The sequence below is a fragment of the Alosa alosa genome, chromosome 7 (assembly GCF_017589495.1).
Source record: "Alosa alosa isolate M-15738 ecotype Scorff River chromosome 7, AALO_Geno_1.1, whole genome shotgun sequence".
NCBI lineage: Eukaryota > Metazoa > Chordata > Actinopteri > Clupeiformes > Clupeidae > Alosa > Alosa alosa.
Genome location: NC_063195.1, coordinates 6,392,668 through 6,411,330, shown reverse-complemented (window position 1 = coordinate 6,411,330; position 18,663 = coordinate 6,392,668). Strand labels below are relative to the sequence as shown.

The following is an 18,663-nucleotide window of genomic DNA, read 5'->3' as shown; positions in this document are numbered from 1 at the left end:
TTGTCACATGCATATAGTTACTGGAAGTAAGAAATGCAGTGAAATTATGTCTGGTGTCAGCCTATTTGTGCATGTATGGGGTAAAAAAGTGCAGTAGAAGAGGGGTTTAGTAGATTAAGTGGCAAGGGCTGCATAAGAAAGGTGGGGGAGGATTGGAATTGGGGGGGGGCACCAACAAAGAGCACCCAAGAGCAACTTATGATTATTGGGATTATGGGAAAACCCAGGCTAGTGGCGCAGTAATATCAACATGCAATGAGTCTTCCAACAGAAATCAATGGGATTTTACAAAATGCCAAATAAAACACGACAGAAACTGTATTTCGCTACGCTACTTGTTTTGGAACATCAATGAACACCACTAACCATTCGGTGAGTTGGATATTTCCTGATAAAAGCATAAAGGGCAAATAATCAGTTTAAAAAGTATAATAATAAAAAATAATAATAAGAGGAAGAAAACATAAAACACACAAGGTAATAGCACATAAAAGCATAAAAGGGAAATAATTGAAAACCGTTTAAAAAGTAATAATTAAAACATTAAAAACATAGAATGATTATAATAGTCAAAAACCCAGTGTACAGCACTCTATGAAGATTCTTGAAGTAGTTCCAAACTGTCCTCGCACACACATATATTTATTTCCTTTCAGGGCCAAAATGGCCGACCACAGGGCTCCCCCTCATGGAGTATTAACACCCAAATAGTTAACACTCAGTTACAGAGAAACCCGGTAAAGCTGCAACTCTCCAACTAATCAAAATACCCATTTGATGTTAGGAAGGTGGTTAGTTGATCAGAGACTATTTTTTTCAATAATTTTGCCAAAAAAAGGTAGATTGGATATGGGCGTGTAGTTGTTTAGCATGGTGGCATCCAAGTTATTCTTCTTGAGAAGGGGCTTTACAACAGCTGTTTTCAACAGCACCTGTTATTAGGAAATGTGCCAGACAGTAATGATGTATTTACAATGTGAAGCACATCTGCTGCTATGAGGTGAAGAACAGATTTTAAAAAAACTGGTACAGTAGGTATAGTGTCTAAGCCACATGTGGAGGAGTTGAGGTTCTGGACAGTTTTTACAAGAGTTTCATAGTCTATCAAACTAAACTCTGACATCAAATTAAGTTCCCCTTCCCTTGAAGCTGGACGTTCCAGATGTTGAGCAAGTTGTTGAGAAGATATGTCTGATTTTCTCAGTTTTGCCTTTGAAAAAAGATGCAAACTCATTGCATTTATTAGTCGAGACAAGTTCAGATGCTAATGAGGGGGGGTTTGTTAACTTCTCCTCAGTTGAAAATAGTATTTTGAAAATATTAGTTATTTGTACTTCTAATGATGATATTTGAGAAGAAAGACTGTCTTGCTTTGCATATTTCAGAATTACACATGCAGACCATGTCTTCATGGATTTCATGGATCTGAAGTTTATATTTGTGTCATTTTCTTTCGGTCTTCCTACACTCTCTTTTTCAGGATTTTAACCGCTGGATTTTGTTTCCATAGTGTTTTCTGCTTGTCCTTAACTGTCTTGAATTTTAATGAAGTAATATCATCCAGTGGGCTCAGGAATACATGAAGACTAATTTTCAAACTCATATCATTGGGAGGTTTGTTCAATAAAATTCAAATCATACTCTAAACGGTTTGACTTAAATTATACTGACTGTCATTTGCATCAACTATTTAGGAAAATCTGAGAAAAATGTAATTTGCATAATAATTTGGAACGCAGTCTACAGTGCAGTAAACTACAGTACAGTGTTCTGGAGTCTTTAGAGCAGAGTGAGTCCTTGGGAATTCTTGCGTGTTGTACGCAGGAATTCATTGATCTTGTCAATACACTCTTTCAGTTCCCCCCTGTCCATGTCAGGAAAGTGACGCCTCAGTGTAGAAACCACAAAGCTCTTCACATTTTGAGGCAGTGCTCGTTTACCTCTAGAACCATCCCAGTTTGTGGTCTTGCTCCATGCCTGGTAGTTCTCCTCCGAGATAATGTGTCTGAAGAGCAGGCATCCATATCTGCCCACTTGGCCGAAGCTCATTTGGAGGAGTCTAGCATGGTCTTCTGGTCCAAAATCACGCAAGCTCACGTCTGCCCACTGACCGGTCATTTGGATGCTGTTTGTTAAGGAAGAGGAAATGGCCGATGGAGACATCTGACAATCTGAAGAATCTACTTCTGGTGCAGGTGTTGAGGCGCGTCTGGGGATTAATCTCACAGGCGTAGAGTTAACCATACGTAGAACCGAATGCAGTTCTCCTATGCCAGCTCTCATCTCTTGCATGAGCAGCCCCCTCTGACTGGCCTCTCTCAGCCCCTGCATCTCTTGTCGGAGGTTGTCTGTCTCCGCTCTGCTGGCTGACAGGTCAGCTTTCAAACTTGCATTCTCGGCAAGCAGTTGAGCTACTCGAGCTCGTTCCGATGTAAGATCCGCTGTCCTGGCGGCTAGGCGGCTTTCCATATTAGCCATCCAGCCCTTATCGTCCCACAGCCGCACCTTGGAAACAGCTGCCTGTATTTAAATGGAGAGTCATGGCTTAAGCAAGGATGCCTGACTTGTTGGCTATTATATACTTGTAGACTGTTGATATTTGATTTAGTTTAGTATATTTAGCATTTCATTTTTAGTATCATGTTTATCTTCTACTGTCTCTATTGTACCGTGGAGTTTTTTTATTTGTATGTTACTTGTATTGCTGTAAGTGCATGTTGTGTGTGATGTCTGTATGCTACTGAGACCTTGAATTTCCCCTTGGGGATCAATAAATCTATCTATCTATCTATCCATCCATCTTGTAGACTATACAGGATAACACCTACTGCTTTTTTTGTGACGAGACGCTTTGCTGTGCCTTGCTGCAAAGATGATGCTGTGGAAGATCCAAACACACATGATCAAAGTTAGGCCTACTTAAATTGTCTGGTATGAAGTTGTCAATCAAATTACCTAATCAACATGCACTCTCCACTACTTACCATGTATTGCTGTAATGTTAGAAAATGTGATGGAACAATTGTAATGGCTTTACAAGTTACCAGAACACATGGTAAAGACCAAAGAAATTAACTGGCAATTACAATGATCTTACTTTGCCCGTATAATCAACTATTAGTATGAACAACATTTTAACAATATCCAAATACATTGCATTAGTGTTTTTAAAAAAAAAACTGAAAATTTGTCAAATATTAAAACAAACATAATATCTAGCCTACTCTTCTGGCAAATGCAAAACTATAGCTTTGATTTAGGCCAGGGCCATTCAATTAGTTTGTAATGGGGGCCAGTTCATGAAAAGCATCACAACTGAGAAATGCGGCTTGAAATATGAGTAATCACATTAACAGCTGTAGATACAATGAAGTACAACAGCAGCAATATGGGTGTTCAAATGTTGTATTTTGTACATGCATAACAACATCATTAGCCGGTTGTTGGTTAATATGGCTAATGAAATCTGTGATAACAGATTAATAGTAATGGAATCTGCGGCTTTGCACAGCTAGGTCTAAGATTTCCAGTGACTACAAACAGGATTCAAACACTGTTCAGGTGAATTAAATGTGTAATGAATTATATTTGTTACATTTGACGTTCCCACCATTTAAATGAGATGACCGTGTTCCAGTGTTTCCTCTCGATTTTCTTTAGCAGTGGGGGCAGGCCAGTCATAATCGCCATAACAACACGGGGCTCCCCCGCCATTTTTTTTCTTTTCTGTGCAGTTCTTTTCTGTTCAGTTTTTGTGTGCAGATCTCAGAGCCAAGGCTGCCTACAGATGCCCTTATGGGGCGGGCAGCTAGCGGATCGTTAGGAACCATTACATGAAGGTGATCATTTATGTTTGGGTCTTTTTTTGGGCCTGCAATCACTGATACAACCTTTAATACACTTGTCAGTGTTGTATAATATTGAGTTTGGCATCATCTGAAAGAGTACATAAGGGTACCTTTTATTCAAGCACAACACTGGAGCTCTTTGAACCAACAAAAACTCAACATTTTCCAAAATTTCCGCCTAAACTATACACTATCTTTACGCCCTGGGGCATCAGAGAACATTAAAGACACAAAAGACAGAAACTGAAATACTCTCAGGACTCCAAGGATTCAGGAAATGTACAGTATGCTTTACCCACACTACTTCATTGTTGAATGTGATTTCAGGGCTAAACTAAGAAGGATGACTTTGGCCAAAATTCCGCACATGGAACTTAAATGGTTTCTAAGTGCCGCCCTTAGAACGCTGATGAGCCAATGACAGTCCAGCCTCAACGGGACTTGGACATCCAAAACAGGGAGGAGGCATAAAATGACAAATTAACGGTTATTTATGGAGTTTATTAACTCAAAAAACCCCGACAGATAACCATGGTCAAACGTTTTGCATGGGGGGACGGGTAATACTGATAGCCTCGTGTTTGGTCGACCCGAGGTAGGCTACATCAACAGTAGCCTACAGGACGTCTCTCGTGTTTGCAATAGCTCGACGTAATGTAGGGCCAACAGGTTCCCTGTTAAATCCCAAGATGAAAATGCTCATTAACCAACTACTATATTCTTACTACATCAAATATTAACGTGAATCCCAACATATCTTAGTATCAATCTTCCACTAGCTAGCTAGCTAGATCAGTGGTTTTGCACGTGATTTGCGAGAGGCAACGGGTATATTTTCATCAACAGTAGCCTACATGTTTGCAAGGCGACGTAATGTAGGCTACTAAGCCAACAACGTGGGCACAGGTTCCCTGTTAAATCCCAAGATGAAAATGCTCATTAACCAACTACTATATTCTTACTACATCAAATATTAACGTAACCTAACATATCTTAGTATCAATCTTCCACTAGCTAGCTAGCTAGCATTAACGTCAGTGGTTTTTGCACGGTGATTTGCACGGCTACTCGCCACAACTGCTTGTCACCTTAGCAGCAGTATGTATTCTAAAGTTTTGAATAGACCCCTCCATTAGCCTGATGAGCCAGACCCACATTAAAATGTAGGGTCTGGACACTCACCGTTCGCAGTGCTCAGTCCGAGGGGCGGGATAATCAGTTGTCTTTCAAATTCCCTCTGCACTAATGGGACAGCGGGCAGCTTATGAGTCCCATGCGTTTCCCACCAGCGGAGCTAGTTGGCTAGTTCAAACGTTTCCTTAACTCGTGTCACACTGTTCGCCAGCAGCAACATCCATCTTATTTGTTTTCAAGTAGCAGGGAATTCAAGCCAAACCGTTGCAACTCTGCCATCAATCATTATGTTAAGCTCCCCTAACGACTCTATACACGATTTCATTGGCCTGATTAAGTTTCGATTTCTGAAGCTCACAAGCCAACAGAGAGTTGCTAGACTAGCCCTGGCAGCAAATGTAATTCGCTGCCGCTAGGGGCGCGTCTAGATTTCTAGGCCCTCCATAGCATAATTAAGTCCCTTTTGATAGCTTCTGGAGGAAAGTAAATCCTTTATCGACCAAAAAGTCCTCAAAGCCTGCTTTCATATACTGTCAGCTGCCATTGTCCACAATGTATTTTTAATCAAGTCTGGTTTGTTTATCCGAGTTCACACAGTAACAATAGGGGGCGGGGCTTAGCGACAGGTCAATTGTATTTCTATAGACCCTTTCAAGAGAGTTCCATTATCAGCATCATAGTTGGCCCCACAAGGCTTCCGTTTTAACATTCCATATGTTATCAGAGAATGTCTAATAAGGGGAGAACTGCCACTCTCGGAAAACTTCCGGTTTCTGAACTGGTTGCAGTTCCTTATGTGGTTCCACATGAGGGCCATTCCATGAAAGTGCAGAATGCATGGAGGTCTATGGAGCTGTACCCCTCAAAATCCACTTTTCTCGGGATTTAATTTTTTTTTCAAGTCATTTGAATATTATATTCGAAAGGGGAGGCAAAGAAAATACACTTGGTTGAGTATTATATTTTTTAAAGTCACTTAATTGTTCTTAAAAGCCTTTCAAACGTGTCAATGACATCACTCATTAGCACAATGCTAGCGTTTTATGGGCAACAACGACCCAACCTGTAAGAAAACAAAAGGACATAAGTACTCGATCATTCAACTTTTGACCTATAACCCATGTTGAAGTTATACAAACTACAATCAAATCTGAGATTTTTTTAATCTTGATACTCATACAAATATGTATTGAGAGCCGAGGTTATTACAATAAGTCTACGGACCAAGAACTGGGAAACAAACGTTTCGGGCTTAGCCCATTATCAATGTCTCCATATGTCTCCAATAGGGTAACTCCTAGCTAAAATCTTTTAGTGCGATTTAGGAGTACTCCTAGTGTTAAGATAAAAGGGTTTGTGAATACGGCCCCTGATGATTAAAGTATTGCCATTTCATTTTAACCAACTATATACACAAACATGAGCAAAAAACATCAAAATATGTATTTTTGTATGAAATAGTTCTTTATTTTGAAATAAATGATTGGTAGAAAACAAATACATAGATTAAACATTTTTTACTAATTAAATCATACACAAAACTTTTCCACACTGGGGACATATATAACTCTTCTCTTATTTGTGTACTAGCCCAGGGGTTTTAAGAACTGAACTGTGAATAAAGGTTTTCCCACACTGGACACATTTATAAGGACTGTTGTCAGTATGCGTACGGCTGTGGCATATAAGGCTATATAATATGTATTTGCTGTGTTTGAGGTATTTGGCTATTGCAAACGCTTTTCCACACTGGACACATTTATGACATTTGTGAAGAAGCTTTTCCGCACTAGACACATTTATGAGGCTTCCCTCCAATATGTGTAAGCATGTGGCATTTCATGTCTTGATATGTTCTAAAAGCTTTTGCACACTGGACACATATATGAAGAATCTCTCCAGTATGTGTAAGCATGTGGCGTTTGAGATCTTGGGATGTTCCAAAAGCTTTTCCACACTGGGAACATTCACAAAGCTCCTCTTTAGTATGTGTAAGCATGTGGCGTTTGAGATCTTGAGATGTTCCAAAAGCTTTTCCACACTGGGAACATTCACGAAGCTCCTCTTTAGTATGTGTAAGCATGTGGCGTTTGAGATCTTGGGATTTTCTAAAAGCTTTTCCACACTGGGAACATTCATGAAGCTCCTCTTTAGTATGTGTAAGCATGTGGCGTTTGAGACCTTGGGATGTTTTAAAAGCTTTTTCACAGTGGACACATTTATGAGGCTTCTCTCCAGTATGTGTAAACATGTGACTTTTAAGAGTTTGGGATGTTGCAAAAGCTTTTCCACACTGGACACACTTATGAGGCTTCTCTCCAGTATGTGTACGCATGTGGCTCTTCAGTTGCATATTTTTTGAAAAAACTTTTCCACACTCTAGACATTTACGCACTTTCTTTTTGCAGTATACGTTCATATGGATATTAAGAGTTGAAATGAGCTTAAAGCGTTTTCCACAAAGGACACATTTATGACGCTTCTTTGTAGTATGTGTAAGCGTTATGTGGTGTTTGAGAGTTCCATCTGTTGCATATACTTTCCCACAATGGGCACATTTATGACGCTTCTTTGTAGTATGTGCAAGCATTATGTGGTGTTTGAGACTTTCATCTGTTGCATATACTTTCCCACAATGGGCACATTGATGTAGCTTATCTCCATTAGAAATTAGTGGAAAAGACTTCCCATACAGGTCACAGTTTTTGTTAGTGTTCTGCTTTTGTGCAACACTAGTGTGTATTTGCTGGTGTTTCTGAAGTTCAGTGAAGGCTGAGAAACTCCTCCTGCAAACTGTGCAGTGGTGCAGCCTTCCTTGCAGCTGCAGGTTGAGTTCATCATTCTGTCCATGGATCTTCTGTTGCCTTAAGTGTGGGTGTTCTGATACACCTGGAAGAGTTAACATAGTTACCATGCGAGTTAGAATCACCTGGAAGAGTTACCATAGTTACCATGCGAGTTAGAATCACCTGGAAGAATATGGCCTTAGGATGACAAACACGTGTTCCACACTCAGCAATTTAACCTACACTCTAGAAAATGATTATTTTCTCAACCCAAACGCTGGGTTTAGTACTAGAACACACCTTGTGGTGCAACCTGGACACATTGTCAGTGATGCTCCCGGGGTCATAGGGTGTTTCGGGTATTACATCAGACACCCTCACCCGGGCGACCCAGGGTCATTGTGTGGGGTTGTTTTTACTCATGTTGGTCAGGGCTCTAGAGTGCGACCAATTTGGTCGCATATGCGACCTAATTTTTCAAAAGTGCGACTAAAAAAAAAAAAAAAAAAAAAAAAAAAAAAATCGCCGGTTGCACCGGTGCGACCAGCTATTCGAGAGGAAAATGTGTCCGCCATCAAACTCTAATTTGGTTCAATAACAGACACATATTTGGCCAATATCGTGGTTTAAACAAATCACAGATAGTGAAGGGCGGGACCTCCCCTCTGATTGGCCGTGGCCCAGTGCCTGTGTGTAAATTTGAAAATGTGTAAACTCATTCTGATGGCATCAATCAATTTAATCAGGTATTTGGCGCAAACCGAATATAGCTGCTACATTTAAAGCCCGAATATTCCCTGCATGTATAACTGTGGTCATTGTATACGGTGAATTGAATGGACACATTTAGATCAAGCATGGCAAGTCATTGCAATAGCCTATAATAATAGGCCTACCATTTTGTTACTGCATTAACCATAGTGATGTTCTTATTGAAAATTTAAAAATACTAAAATTAAAAAGTAAATTGCATTGTGGGGCTGTCAAATGGTTATTGCAATCATAATTGCAAAATCACATAAAAATCCCCCAGGCTACTTGGAACATCTCTTTAAATTGGGCTCAAATACATTTCTATGGAAGATGCTAGCATGGCGAGCTGGTTTAGCCAAGGCCTAAAGATCATGAAGGATAGTCTGTAAGACATTGAGCCATGAGATGTGCAGTTTGAAGCCCTTAAAAGACGTGCACTGGTAATTTACTCACTGTTATTTTTATTTAATTCATCTTGAGATGTTTTAAGTTTAAATTTCAGCTCAGTGAAGCATTTAAAGCACCAACACTTCATTAAGTTACTTTTCTTGTAGAATTGTAAATCATAGGACAACCTATATAGTACAGTAATTAAGGAAAAAAAGTGAACCTGCTGCATCATTCAGACATGAGATGTACAAACCCAATACAAGCCTATATTAGAGTAGCATTGTTGTGTAGAGCACCAGGGGCCGTATTCACAAAAAATGTTAAGGCTAAAAGTAGCTCTTAACTGGCGAATTTAGGAGCAGCTCCTAAAAATAATGGGTGTGTCACTCCTAACTTTAGGACTCTTAATTTCTTTCACTAAAAGTAATTCACGAAGCATTTTAGACCTAAAAGTATCACCTAAGTCTGGGACAGCTTAAAGGACAATTCCAGCGCAAAATGAACCTAGGGGTTAATAACACATGTGTACCGAGTTCGACCGTTCGCTGGGATTTATTTCATGCTAGTCGAATGTGACCAGTTTTATTGCAAACCGCTAATTAGCGTTTAACACTAGCCTTCGGGGCACACATACAGTAAAAAGAAATCGCTATTTCTATACCACTAACAAGGCTCAAATTAGCAACACACTTACACAGTAGCATAATGAGGGTCCTTACATGTAAACCGAAGCATTGAGAACTTTGTAAGTGTACAGGCAGTTTAAGACATTACGGTTCATGTCTGGTTACAGGTAGGCGATGTGAACTAAAATCAAACATAATTTGCTCAATATAGGCCTATCAGAAATAATAGCTCTGATGTAACACAACTTGTCTAGTGTACTTACTTAGTGGATGTACATCTGGTCCCTCTGGTATGGATCGCCGCCTCCAATTTCTTTTCGGGACATGGAAGAAAGTTTCAACTTCAGCCCTGTTTATCAATGAGGGCAAATCTTCAGACTCTACAAAACACTGCATCTCTTGGGTGTCGCGACGCAACAGGTCCCACTCCATGCAACACAGGCACTCCTCTTCGGGGCCATAGCTTCACAATGTCCGCAGGTACACCACCAGTTTTCAGAAGTGTGAAGCCGTGTGTGGCATTGGCTACAGGTAGCTCTCTCTTGTAGCCCTTTCACGGAGCTCCCGAAGCTCTTCGTCGGTATATTCCCGCTTGTAAAGATAAGGACGTCCATCAAACCGAAAGGGTTCATCCCCGATGTCTTCAAATTCGTTCAAATAACCTGCCATCTCTTATGTCTCCTGTTGCATTCAGTGCTTCCCTTATGCGCTCAGTGCTTTCTTTCGGCAACAACGTTTCACGCGAGATTCACTTCACATCCCAGAGCGCCTGCCTGTATGTGAACCAGACGTGAACGGTAATGTGTTTCTTTTTAATAAACTGCCTGTACACTTACAAAGTTCTCAATGCTTCGGTTTACATGTAGAGACCCTCATTATGTTACCGTGTAAGTGTGGTGCTATTTTGAGCCTTGTTAGTGGTATAGAAAGAGCGATTACTTTTTACTGTACGTCTGCCCCGAAGGCTAGCATTAAACGCTAATTGGTGGTTTGCAATAAAACTGGTGATATTCGACTATCATGAAAACAAATCCCAGCAAATGGTCAAACTCGGTACACATGTGTTATTAACCCCTAGGTTCATTTTGCGCCGGAATTGTCCTTTAAAAGAAGTTGAGAGGACTCCAAACTCTCTAACTCTAATTAAGCCCTATTCACAAACTGCTTTTTGTGGCATTTCATGTCGCGATGTTTTAAAATCCTATGCGGCCACAGGAGCTTCCAATCGCGAGGAAACAATTCTGCATTGTAGGCATAACTAACTGATGCAATAACGGCACCAACAACAACCAAAACTAGGCTACTCATTGTCAACATGTAAATTAAATGTAACGTTTCATTGTGAATCAAATTAAAATGTTCCCCTCTTTGCAAACATAGGCCTAGGCATAGGCTATGGTGACAAATTAATTTAATAATGTTACAAAGATACTGCATCAATCCGTATGTTTCAATAGGCTACTAGGCTATTTGTTTTGCCTTACTCTTGATTCATTTCGGCTAACCCTTCTTATTCAGTTATTCATCATCTGTGATCTATACATCATTGTGTAGCGCACGCATTCTCAGACCTGTCACCTGTCACTCATCATCGTAAGGGAGGTGTTTGGAATCATTCCCATGTTACAATCATCAGCCAATCAAGGTGGTCACTTCAGTCAAGCTTGTGCATGAGTAATGACGTCATCCATAGCAAGGAAGCCTCACTCTTAGTTTAGGAGTAGTCATTTTTCCTTACTAAGAGTAGGTCTGAAAGGCTTTGTGAATAACTTTTAAGAGAAAACTCCCAGCTAAAATATTTTAGTGCGATTTGGGAGTACCCCTAGTGGTAAGAGAAAAGGCTGGGCCTGGTAGGCCAGCTCATTAATCCATCCCTGCTTTTAACTAGTCACTTACTTGCATACTTATTGCTTATATAGCATACTGAGACTACAGATACTACAGCCATACACTGTTAGACATTTCAGCAATTTCTACAGTACTTTACTTTATATCACACAGTAAAATACTTTTAAATATTATTTCAGTAAGTTAATGTAAATATGGGGATTTTGGGTTTTAAGTGTGGTTAGTCACCAGGTTTTTAAAAGTGTGGTAAGTTACCAGTTTTTTAAAAATTATGGTAGTCTACGTCACCTGCGACTCCACACAAGTCAGACTCAGGTCGTTCCTACAGCCACTGTCTACAACGGATGCCGTTTCCCACTCAACTCGAGAGAGAACTGGACAAAAAGGTAAATCTACCGTAACAAAACAGACACAACCCTGTTCATAGGTCTTTTCGTCAATGTTTGGTAAAATAGCAGCTATCGATATAATATGATACTGTCAACTTTCTGCCAACAGAGTGAACAGAATTGCATCACATGACTTGGAAGCTAATGTTAACGTTTAGCCAATGTAAATGGGTGGTTGACGTGACGCTCAATTTATGTGTTCCCAGTGACAATTATAACTAAAATTTGATAATATTTCATTAAAATTCATTTTTTAATATGCAGTTCATTCTTCTACATCTAATCCATCTGCAAACAATGAGTATCGTTCTTCAACTGTGCATTCTGTTTTGAACATGGCATTTGTCCACCGGTGCAACTGTCCTCGGTAGTATTACTTATCTTAAAACAATTGTAATTTAATGAAAAATTAATCTAAATACATTAAAATACTTGAATGCATGTCATACGAGTGTTTACTTATTGAATCTAGAGGTTATAAGTGTTAAGGTCCTACTGTAGAGTTATTATGACACATTACATTTTGTCTGCAAAACTGGTGTCCTTCTGGAGCAATGCCATTATGTGGATATAAAACAGACATTACTGTGACCACCCCATTACTGAGAGGGGTCCTTCCAGAATTAGGAAGGACAGAAGACATCACTGGAGCAGATGGACTGCACACAAGGTCAATTCTGTCTCAAATATTTTCATAATATTACCATTTCCGTGCAGTGTTGGAACTGGTCGTCTTAAGGTAGTCCTTTGGTACAACGCAATTTAAGTATTGATCTGAATATTTTTTTATCAATTTACATTGATTGATCATTGAAAATAATGTAAACCTTCACACTGTTACTCAGGATGAAGAATGTCTCTCATATAGCTAGGCCGCAAACTAGCATTGATTTCGAAAATGTCCACTGGTGCAACGCACTGTCCTATAGTACAAAAGTCAGTTTAATTATTTTTTTTCTTTTACTCCCATCATAATGAACCTTACTATAGTGAAAGCAAACATGTAAACAAACATTTTTTGTATTACAAGTTTTATTGAAAAATTAGTTAAAATATGCAAAAGAGATATAATCCGAGTCTAAAAAAATGAATGGACGGCCGCATTTGGATGGCCCGTCAACTAAAACCTTCCTTCCCTGTTTTGTTAAAGCTAGTTTGATTTCCATGTTGAAAGTGAGAGACTGAGATGACCACCAAGGAAAGGTCCAGGAAGTTTAGGGAGAGGCTGATAACATACTTGTCCCCGCTCAGTACGGCTTTAAAAAACAAAGCACAACCTGCATGACTACATCATGCATCATCAAACATCAGTCATGCCATAGACAACAACAAACAGGCTATTGGGATATTTCTGGATCTATCGAAAGTATTCAATACTATTGATTCCAATGGTTTACTTATCAAACTGCAGCATTATGGGATCAGAGCCACAGCCTCTGGAGATGGTTCAAAACTACCTTCAGAATAGAGAGCAGTTCGTACTTATAAATGACCATAAATCAGTTCAGAAAACTATTACTCTTGGGGTCCCCCAGGGATCCATACTCGGGCCTCTTATGTTCACCCTTTATATCAATGACCTAGATGTCTCTGATGCTTTTCATAAAGTGTTATTTGCAGATGATACCAACCTGATCCTGTCTCACAAAAATCTTGTCTTGCAGGAAACTGCAAACACGGGGTTGTTGAAAGTGGACACTTGGTTTAAGTGCAACACATTATCACTAAATATCAATAAAACAAACTATATTATATTTCGCTCCACAAAAAATACAAATAATGTGGAAAATACCTGTCTCTCTATTAATGGCCAAGCCACTCTTGAATTTCCCCTGAGGATCAATAAAGTATCCATCTATCTATCGATCTATCTATCTATTGAAAGAGTAAAATGGGTCCCCGCTATAAGCATTTCTTGCTTCTTAGGGATCGCCCTTTCATGCTGCTTTTTGTGCTCTTGTATTGTCTTGCACTTTAGCATGAATAAATAAATAAAAAGTGACACACAAACACACACACTCTGCCCCACACACATACATACTCTACCTGCTGTCTTTAACCCACCACCACACACTCACACACACTCCCACACACCTTACCTGTTTTAACTCCACTACCACTCACACACACAAACACACAAACACACACACACACACACACACACACATCCTCAATCACACACAGACACACACTCCTCTTTAACACAAAGACTCACACACACACACTCTCCCTCACATACACACACATACACTATCGTCCCTCTCTTTAACACACTAACACCACTCACTCTACTACACACACACACTCCTCCCTCTCTTCTCTTACACACACACACACACACACACACACTGCTCCCTCTCTTACACACACACACACACCTCCCTCCCTTACACACACACACACTCCTCCCTCTCTTACACACACACACTGCTCCCTCTCTTACACACACACACACACACACACACACTGCTCCCTCCCTTACACACACTGCTCCCTTCCTTACACACCCTCCCTTACAAACACACTATGCTGATGGGTTGTTCAATGAATTTGACCCAGTTATTTTATAGATGAATTCCAATCATAATTATGGGAAAGTATGGCTATCAGAAAAAAATATTTTACCTGTTGTGTTGTACTAAAAATTTGACTGAATTTAAAATAATAATGGGCATACTAGTACTCTGTTGTCCAATGGTGCAACGGCATGTCCTGTGGTACAACAAATTGAATTGTGAGTAGAAAAGGTATTTTAATGAAAAATGTATGTAAAAAGTGTTGGATAGTATAATAATGCTATCATTACTATGCAGCTATAAGGATGAAATGAAGATTCCTTGGGTTTTATACTAAATATAATGAATGTAACCCAGACATTTGGGTGAAGTCTCTATGTGTACATCTTATAGTATATAAATAACATAATTCTGAATTTTCTGGGGGTATGTTTGATGTGGAAATATAGTTGGGGCAAACTAATATGCCTTAGCCTCATCTATCTTATCTGTCCAACATTCTCTGAATTAAATAATGACATTTTTTATTTTGTTGCACCGGTGGACGCATTTTAGGACTACCACACCAAAAAGTGAAAAATATGCAAAATATATGAATAATTAGAAATGGACACATTCAGTTTTGAATTATTCACATTTCAGGGAATATAATTATATGTCATTTGACATATATTTTTGAATTATAATTTTTTTCACTTTGAATTTGAGTTCACGTCAACCACCCAAAAACTGTAGGGTGACTTTGGTAGTCTGTCCTAAAACCTCGCTCTATATGGTCGGTTCCCGATGTTTTGTTAAAATTGGCAGCTGCTATTGCTATCTTTGCAGTGTACCTGCTGGACGTTTATCATAGTAGTTAGTATGGTGAGATAGCGCAAGCTTTAGGTTAGCCCATTTCAGGGGTTAGTATAGCATTAGAATACCTGGGCTACGTGTTTTTGTGTGTTTATTTTGGTTCATATTTAGTCTATCAAATTAAGTGTTGTTGACTGGATAGCACTGAATGGTTTAGTGTTGCATGTTAAGTGAGCCAGTAGCTAGCAGTAGCAGGTGGCTTGCAGGAGGGCATGACCTCTGTAATGTTAACGGTCATCTGTCTTCACATTAAAACCCTAACGTTACACGTCTTTGCTTCGATCTGTCATCACATATGGTTGTAGGATGTCCTAAAGGGGATGTAAAAAGCTTCACCTTCATCATACTGATTATGTATCTAATATAATACTTTTTTCATCTGCTCTTGTCTAGGCTCTTCTACTATACCGCTGCGTCGACGTTACTTCCGTGATTTGGGAAAAGCCTGTTAAAGTCCTGGCAGGAAGCGATTACATCAACGTTTTTTGGTATATCCAGTTTTTAATATTTTTTTTCTGAAGTAATTGTTGCAAACTGGTACTACGAACAAAATATTAGTGCATTCCTGGATCTACATCCTTATGCTTCCTGCCAGGACTTTTGCGGGCTTTTTTTATGGGCATATTATCTACTATCTAGGCTACTGTCTATACCAGGGGTTTTCAACTGGTTCTGTGTCAGGGACCACCATCCTGACTAACAAGTAATCCACGGACCACTATTGTGTGTGTGTGTGTGTGTGTGTGTGTGTGTGTGTGTGTGGGGTGTTATTTTATACAGTCTATGTTCCAGCCTTGCCCTTAAATTTAGATATGCCAGTGTGGAAAACCCGCTCTCACAGAGGTATAGTTGGAAAGGGTAAAACACACCTCACAGCACTCTTTCTCATGAGCGGCTGTCATTGACATCACGCAAAATCTGTATAGGCTACTCAAGAAACTGCAGCAGTTTTGAACAAATTTGCGCAGCATGGTCACAATGCTAAGCGGATTTAATAGCAATTTAGCCAGACGTCTTCTATGCAATGCTTCTATGTGGCAACAACAATCCTTCAACAATCGTGAATATTTTGTTAAATGCACATGCAGAGGAGGGCAGCGCGGGCTATGAGAGGCGGAGCGAGGGTAAGGAAAGGCTGCGTGCGTAAAAGCACAGCTCAATGGCAATGCAAGGATTTGATCTTATATTTAATTTAAATTAAATTAAATTAAATTAAACATTGAATATTAATCTGTGGTGTTTGGTTTCGTGGCGCCCCGCCACAGATTAGTCAATGTATGGGAAGCACTGGTGTAACACTAACGTCTATTAAAACAATATATTTATGGAATAAAACTAGACAGGTCCCTCGAATTAACATTGCTGTTTATTGTTAAACAGCAATTTTCAACCTCTGACTAGTTTTAGGCTACTTATTGTTAAATTGCAATGTGGCTGACAGCCAGCAGGGGAGGATATGTCGGCAGAATTATTTAAAAAAGCAACTGCAACTACATTGTGCGTCTGCCCTGATTCTCATTTCGTGGCGGTATTAATTTAAACCGTGGCGGGCCGCCATGCTAACATAAACATAGAGGAAACACTGTCGTGTCTGAAAGGGAATCGTGTCTGAAAGATATATCTGAAAGGACTTACTTTCCAGCTGATTATCATCCTGCTCATCCTCCTCAATCTTGACCTCAATCTCTGCTGGTGTCTGTAGTGTTTCATCTCTAGATTCTGTATCGTCTGTTTCAATTTTACAGTGACGTTCTGCAAAGGGCTTTTCTTCTTCTTCATCTTTGACCGGACATGATATCATATGACCATATTCCTCCTCTTTTATGTGTTCTTAGTTCACAATCAATCTCAAGGTCAACCTGGTGCGTTTCAGTCTCGTTACAGCCAGAGCTCAGCGGCCTTTCCTCCATTTTACCCATGGTCCCACTGGAGGATCCAAAGATCCCAGGTACTCTCTTTCCAGACCCTTTCAACAAGAAAAACAAAAACAATGTGTAAACATTCTATTTTGTTCCCAATCTACTTCTACTTAATAGAGTCCCGAAGTGTGACGTAGCGTTTCCATGACAGCAGAATCACTGGATCTAAACAAACTTTCGAAGTGGCATAAATAGCATTGAATTTAGACATGTGGCATCATTTCTAGCTAATAAAAATAAATATATCAATTTAAATGTGTTTTACCTGCTAGGCAGCAGCTTAGCCACATAACACGGATTCCCTGGCAGGTGTAATAGAAAGAAACAAAATTCCAGTGGATATTTCACGTCTTCTCAAAGACTGGCGGCTGTTAAGAGTGACGTTTTTTTGCCAAAAAAATAAAGCCAAAACACGTCCGTGAATTTAAGGATTTTAACCGCATGCTGTGAAGTTCCATGCAGGTCTCTTTTACGGAGGAAACCCATGCTAAAATAAAACTCTGTAGTCACGAATTTGATCGTGTTTGGTATGAATATATGTTGTAGTATGTGATTCCTACAGTGTAAAAAAATATACTAACGTCATAGAAACGTTGTAAAATTATTGAAATAGATTAAGAAAGCCACCGCTATGGTGATATCAATGGTTGGATTGATTTGTTTAGATCCAGTGAAATTGCTGCCTTGGCAACGCTACGTCATGGCTTTGGGACTCTATTAAGATAACATGTGGAATGTTAAAACGGAAGCCTTGTGGGAACAACTATGATGCTGATAATGGAACTCTCTTGAAATGGTCAATAATCAATGCTGCACAAACAAATAGAATGTTGTAGGCAATGATGTCATAAAGCAGCATTACTGCTACATGAAAAAGAGGAAGATCCAAAGATCCAAGGTTTTTCTATAATAAATGCTGCACAAATTATATGTGTAGAGCAGCACTTAAATAGACTAGCCCACTTACTACTTATAGTGTAAATTTATATTTTGCAGGATAGCATAATGTCATATCTCTGCATTTATGTGGTCAGTTCAAAGATGCTTGTAATCTGGCAGAAAGAAAAATATATATTCTAGCCTTTGTGACTGTCAGTACATCACACAGTTATTATGATGAAACTACTGTGTCTCAGCTTTCCAAAGAGGTTAAGAATTTGATTATAGGTCAAACTAGGTGGGAACAGTGGCCTTTAAAGCAGGCACTGTGCAATTTCAGGAAAAAACTTGAAATTGGTATTGAAAACCAAGTGGTTAACAAAATGTAAATGGACAGAAAATTAAACAGGCACTAATATTCTATAATATTCTGTAAATGGGTCAATAGACTACTTACACATATTACTCTTTAAGGGATCCCACCTGGCCTCGAAGGCTTTTACTAGTAGGCCTACTGTCCTTCTAGTAGGCTAGAGCATGTTCCATACTGGGCTTATTTAGCTTATATAGCCTGGCTAGCACCACCACTTCTCAATGAGACGTGGTCTGGGAACCAAACGTTCATTTTCTCGTATTTGAAAAAAATGCCCGGATCCGTTTATTGGGTGCCACAGATGTCTATCAAATGCGTCTGTGCATACTGTAGCTCATAGAGTGGTG

General features: G+C 39.5%; 2 protein-coding genes across 3 annotated transcripts in view; both read right to left on the bottom strand.

Annotated features, from left to right (window-relative positions):
• Positions 1 to 18,663, bottom strand: part of LOC125297241 (zinc finger protein 729-like) — a 540,495-nt gene that overhangs the window by 345,435 nt on the left and 176,397 nt on the right. The window lies entirely within an intron of this gene.
• LOC125297358 (zinc finger protein 501-like) lies at positions 245 to 16,996 on the bottom strand. Of its 2 annotated transcripts, XM_048247694.1 has the most exons (3): positions 16,781 to 16,996; positions 2,829 to 2,878; positions 245 to 2,520 (listed from the first exon to the last, which is right to left on the bottom strand). In XM_048247694.1, the coding sequence occupies exons 1-3, from the start codon at positions 16,944 to 16,946 to the stop codon at positions 1,780 to 1,782; spliced, it is 957 nt and encodes a 318-aa protein (XP_048103651.1). In that variant the 5' UTR covers positions 16,947 to 16,996; the 3' UTR covers positions 245 to 1,779. The 2 variants fall into 2 exon arrangements, with proteins under 2 accessions (XP_048103651.1, XP_048103650.1); XM_048247693.1 differs by lacking the exons at positions 245 to 2,520; positions 2,829 to 2,878 and adding an exon at positions 6,355 to 7,871.

Bases quoted from the DNA above. Each gene is read 5' to 3' on its own strand.
- LOC125297358 (XM_048247693.1), bottom strand. From the start codon at position 16,946: ATGATATCATGTCCGGTCAAAGATGAAGAAGAAGAAAAGCCCTTTGCA. The intron at 7,872-16,780 runs GTAAGTCCTTTC...TAACTCTTCCAG, and splicing joins GGATGATAATCAGCTGGAAA to GTGTATCAGAACACCCACAC.